At 40.5% G+C, this 5706-nt stretch overlaps 1 protein-coding gene across 3 annotated transcripts in view; it reads right to left on the bottom strand.

Moving 5' to 3' along the window:
- The window catches only part of Focad (focadhesin), a 290677-nt gene that overhangs the window by 247701 nt on the left and 37270 nt on the right, over positions 1-5706 (bottom strand). For all 3 annotated transcript variants that reach the window (XM_005352710.3, XM_026781891.1, XM_026781889.1), the window contains exon 4: positions 4111-4265. In XM_005352710.3, coding sequence (XP_005352767.1) covers positions 4111-4265 — 155 coding nt within the window. The remainder of the gene's footprint in view (positions 1-4110; positions 4266-5706) is intronic.

Raw genomic sequence — 5706 nt, 5'->3', positions numbered from 1 at the left:
ACTCTACATCCTCAAGCTGGTCCCTCATCCATTTCCACCATGATGAACTCTACATTCTCAAGCTGGTCCCTCATCCATTTCTACCATGATGGACTCTACAACCTAAAGCTGTGGCCAACAAAACCTCTTCTCCCGTAAGTTATTGCAAGCCAGGTATCTGGGCAGAGTAAAGAGAAAACTAATACAATACTATTAGACAATTTACCCAACGCCTTAAAACTTGCAAAGCCAAGAGTCAGTCCTAAAGTAAACTATGAATTTTAGGTAATAAAGATGTGCTCCTGTAAACTCAAAACAAGAATGACTGACATCACCTGAGAAACAATGCCTGGTGTTGTCCTCTGCTTCCATGCTCACACGTGAACATGTACCTAAACACAAACACACTCAACACTGACATTCACAAAGCAAACTCATTAGCTTCAGGATCTGCATCAGCTATAATTCCCCATGGTTAACAGTTTAAACTGCAGAAACATTCTCAGATAAGGAAAAAACTGCCAAGATACTGTCATTGTCAGAATGTCCATATTTGCTCACTGTAATTAAAGACTTTCTTCTATATCTTTGGTCACATTTCCAAAGAATTCTAAAAATCACTAATGACCCATATATAAAATTATTCACTAATTGAGGGGCAACTAACACTAATGATCTTTAGAAAAGTTTAAATGAAGTTACCATCTAATAGACTGGATGAAGGGACACAGACACAAGGCAGTGCCCTACTAGACATCACAGGTTAAGAAATAAAAAGCTCAGTGGCAGAAATGGGCACCTCTTTTGGAGTTGGCTAGTGGGGTCCCATACTTCCTCCAAAAATTACAGGCTACTGCTATTGCTGTTGGCTACCTGATGTGGGGTGTCCTTCTGTATATGTGTTGTTTTTATTAGTTGATAAATAAATGTTTTGGCCAATAGCTTGTCAGAATAAAGTCAGGTGGGAAATATGAACAGAGATATACAGAGAAAGTAGGTGAAGCAAAAGAGACACCATATAGCTGATGAAGGAAGAAGATGCTGGAATCCTACCAGTAGGCCACAGTCTCGTGGTGATACACAAATTAATAGAAATGGGTTAATTTAAGATGTAAGAGCTAGCTATAAATATGCATGAACCACTGGCCAAACAGTGTTGGAATTAATATAGTTTCTGTGTGATTATTTAGGTCTGGACATCCAGGAAACGAACGAGCATCCTCTGCTTACAGCTACTCTCCAAAACTTGAAAAACAGAACATGAAGAAAGAATATTTTATACTATATACATACAACTTCTGGTTTTAGAAAAGGGGATATATGCACATATAAATTTTCAGTTATATATATTCATGTATCTTTGAACAGTTATTTTAAGTTAATAGTTATTAAATATAAAGTATATACATGTTATAATGTGGCATATAATATATATATATATATATATAATATATACACACACAAATAACCTTTAAAAGAAACTGAGACCCAGTACTGGTGTGAAAACAAAGAGCAAGGAGACCAGAGAATTTCCCTCCTAAGTCCCTATAAATGCTATACCTAGTCTAAAACACATTTGAACTTTTAAGAAATAATAATATTATTGAAAATTATAAATAGATGGCAGGCATACCCATCATTAGTTATGCTTATACTTTATGGTTTATATTGTGATTGAGAATGTATACTAATGTGTGATTAATATCTCACGCCAGTATAATTTTCTCAGCTAATCCTCTAGAATTAAAGGTCTTGCTGCTTCTGTGTTCTGTTTAGATCTTATTTTATTTACATGAGTGTTTTGCCTGTATGTATGTATATGCACTACACACGTGCCTACATTTGATTATGGGCTACCATATGGGTGCTTGGGAACCAAATCCAGGTCCTCTGTAAGAACCACAAGGGTTCATAACTCGTGCACCACCTCTCCTGGCCTAATGGCTATCTAAATACACAAAGACACTGTTCTGGTCCTCTCAGTTACTACCCTATTATAAGAAATATAACTCCAATTTTTGTCCATATGTACATAGGCACGTATACCAGAGCATGCAAGAGGACAACCTGCAGGAGTGGATTCTCACCTTTCTCCATAAGTCTTCATGGTTAGTGACAAGTACTTTTGCCCCTTGAGCCATCTCATTAGCCCAGGCAATATAACTCACAATGCAAGTAGATTATATACTTACAGTCAGTTTTGGCTTTTTTTTTTTTTTGAGACAGGGTTTTTCTGTAGCTTTTGGAGCCTATCCTGGAACTTATTGTAGATCAGTTTGGCCAAAAATTCAAAGAGATCCACCTGTCTCTGCCTCCAGAGTGCTAGGATTAAAGATATGCTCCACCAATGCCAGACTACTTATAGATTTTAAAACATTTTAAAACTATGCAGGATAGAACAGAGAATGAACTCCATTATTGGTACCGGATAATTGAAAAGGAGTAAGACAAAATCTATGTGACTTACTTAAAGCCAACTACTGAGTAAGAAAGACATAAAATCTTTAGTTTCAAAATCCTCGGAGAGATTACTTAATGGATCCTAAAATGACTTCTAAAATTATTCCTCTCTCTCTCTCTCTCTCTCTCTCTCTCTCTCTCTCTCTCTCTCTCAAAGTGAAGAAATAGAGATGATACAACCCTTACTTTTTCAGAACCACTCAGCCATCTATTAAGTCCAGAGTGTGTGACACACTTCAAACACAAGTAAGAATAGTATGAGAGAACAAGCCACTCAGCTGAAAAGGCACAAGAATCTAGGCTGATTCTTGATGGACAATGAAGGTGGCACTAGAGGAGGAAGAGGAGAAGGAACACTCACCTCATACACAGGTGAGCAGTTGCATTATATCCAAGTAAAGGGGTCATGGGAAGAATCACAGCATAAATAGGTAGCCAGAGCTGGCTTGAGAAGACTAATACACTACATTACAGGGTTTAGGATTATAGATAGAAAGATATAACAGAAAGCCAATAATCAAATAATACACAAAGAGGTGACCAGAGAGAACGAAATAGGATTTATAAAGAAGTGTTAAAAGAATAGAGGCAATGAAGACTAACAGACTACAGCCCAGAGAGGCTTCCACACTAAGAGTCACAACTACTCTGAAGCCATAAAAGAAAGTAAGCACCCACATTATGCCATGAGAGTAAAAATGAGAGGAGGGGAAGAGCATGCGAATGAGCAGGGAATTCTGGGAAACTCCAGAGCCACATGAGTCAGAGCCATGGCTGCATCATATCCAGGTTACTTTGGGAAAGTCGGTTTGAGAAACTACCACTTAAAAATAACCAGTGCCTCTGCCCACTGTCAGCCAGGACAAACTACGGACACCGATCAGTAAGCAGAATGCTCCCCACGAGAAACTGGAGCGGCCCCATCATTGACGTGGTGAGACTGAGTTACTACAAAGGTCTAGAGAAGGGGAGGCTCCCTTGTCACCATGAATGCCAAATTCTTCAGCAGAAGAGCAAAGGAGAAGACTAAGTGTGGTGGGGTCCTGTATCCTGGTGACTTGAAGCCACCCAAGGAGGTTGGTGACATATTAACATTCTTTTCCAGAAAGCCATTTCTCCAAGCAAAAAAACGGCAATTCGTTTACAGGGAATTGGTTTGGGGTTCTATTGTTTTGAAATTTTTTTGTTTTCTTTTCTTGACAGAGCTAGTGATAGGACCCAGAGCCTCAGCCATACTAGATAAGCACGGTATCACCGAGGCACACCCCAGCTCTCGCCCCGGTGCTCCTGCTTCAAACACCGTCCTGTCTGACCACCTCGGAAAGGAGCAAGCCCCTGCTGCCTTCTGCCATTCTATTGCCTTCTGTCTGGGAATATGGCTATACAGAACAAGTTTAAGGGATGTGTTCCCCAGGAACACGCAGAAGACACATTCCTATGTCATCAAATATTTAAGAGAAACTCGCGGTATAATTTTCTAACACACATCACTGGCGCCAAGGGCTGACTACAGACAGCCAATGCAATGTAAACACCGTGTCACTGTACAAGTTCCCTTCTTAGAATAAGTCAATTCATTATTGCAGCACAAATTCTTGATCCCCAGCAGGGAACCAGTGGATTGCGTTTCTAAAAGCTTTAACCTTATATCAGACATAGTAGCAAGGGTACCTGGTGGAAGGAATCAGGTTGAGTATCCCATTGAGAACGTAGCTGAACTCTGCATGACCCTGAGCAACAAGTGCCACCAGGCCCTCGCAGCAGGCTGTCCGGACCACCACATTGTCACTGCAGCACTTCTCCCACAGCAAGTTCAAGGCGGCCGTCTGAAAGCAAATCAGTGATCAAAGGATGCTTAGGACAAGGAGAAACTCGCACGGAAGCACAACTGTTCATCAACATGTAATCATTCACGGTGGGTTAGCTTCTGGACCAAGGATGCTGCTGTGGTCACTTTGCTCCTACAAGAAACTAAAATCTGTTTTCCCAAAAGGGAATACATTTGTTTTGATGCAGTTTCTCTCTCCCCCTGGTGTCTGGATGCACAATAAGGCTGACTGCAGGCAGAAGCATCAGGACTTAGTGAAGACTTGACTCTCACCTGCTGAGCTACAGAATGTGACTAGACCCCAACAGCATCAGGTGGTCTATCAGCTCACCTAAGCTTCATGGCGATGACAGTTTCAAAGGGTCCCCGCTCTTCTTCTACCAACCTCTATTACCTACACGCAGCTCGGCTCCACCCACACTTGTGCTGAAACCTCTCACCTCTGAGCCACAGGACTAGATCTGCCCATAGCAATGGCTAGCAACAAATCCTAAGAGAATTATTTTGCCCAAGAAAAATACCATGACTTTTCCCCTCATACTGAAAAATCGACATTCGCTAATAGAAACACCCCAGATGGGAACAGAAGTCAACAGAAATTTTGATTTTGAAAAAAGAACTGTGAGCTTTTTTTTCACTTTCTCAGGACTCATCCCCACAAAAGAATCATTAATAAATAATAAATCCATATTAAATGTATTTTGGGTTAAGTTTGTTAAGAGGTTTACATCTTCTTCTCTTTTTTTAATTAAAAGAAATAAGTGAGAGTAACACAAGCATGTGATTTCATTGCTTAGAAGGTAGAGGTCAGAGTTCAAGGACATCCTTAGTTATGTAGCAAATTCAAGGTCAGCCCAAAATAATAATAATAATAATAACAATAATGGGCTGGAGATATGGCTCAGTGATTAAGAGCACGTACTGCTTACTCTTCCAGAGGATCAGAGTTCAACTCCCTAAAACCACCAGCAGGTGTCTGTAACTAGCTCCAGGCCAGAACCTCTGCACATAATTACACATAATTAAAAATAATAAAAATTAGTGATGATAAACTCAAAATGAAGCTATTTTCTTTTCTTTTGATGCAGTTTATTAGAGAGATGTGATTGGGGGATGTGGATATGGCTTAATGGGCAAGAAGACTTAAAACACAAGCATGACAACTATAAACTCAGCATAGTAGGAGACAGGAGCACAGTGGAACTGCCCTGCCTCTAGCCAAATTGAAACCAAAGCTCCAGGCTTACTAAGAGATCCTACCTCAAGGGAGCAAGGCTGAGAACGACAGGATGGAACACCTAATTTCCTCCTATAGTGTGCACATGCACACGCAAAGTGGGCATACCAGCACGCCAGTCCCACACACATACACCACCCCCACACACACACCACACCACACACACACAATACATACTCAGACACCACAACACACACACACA

This window comes from Microtus ochrogaster, chromosome 10, assembly GCF_000317375.1.
Source record: "Microtus ochrogaster isolate Prairie Vole_2 chromosome 10, MicOch1.0, whole genome shotgun sequence".
Classification (NCBI taxonomy): domain Eukaryota; kingdom Metazoa; phylum Chordata; class Mammalia; order Rodentia; family Cricetidae; genus Microtus; species Microtus ochrogaster.
This window is presented reverse-complemented; position numbering and strand designations above follow the sequence as displayed.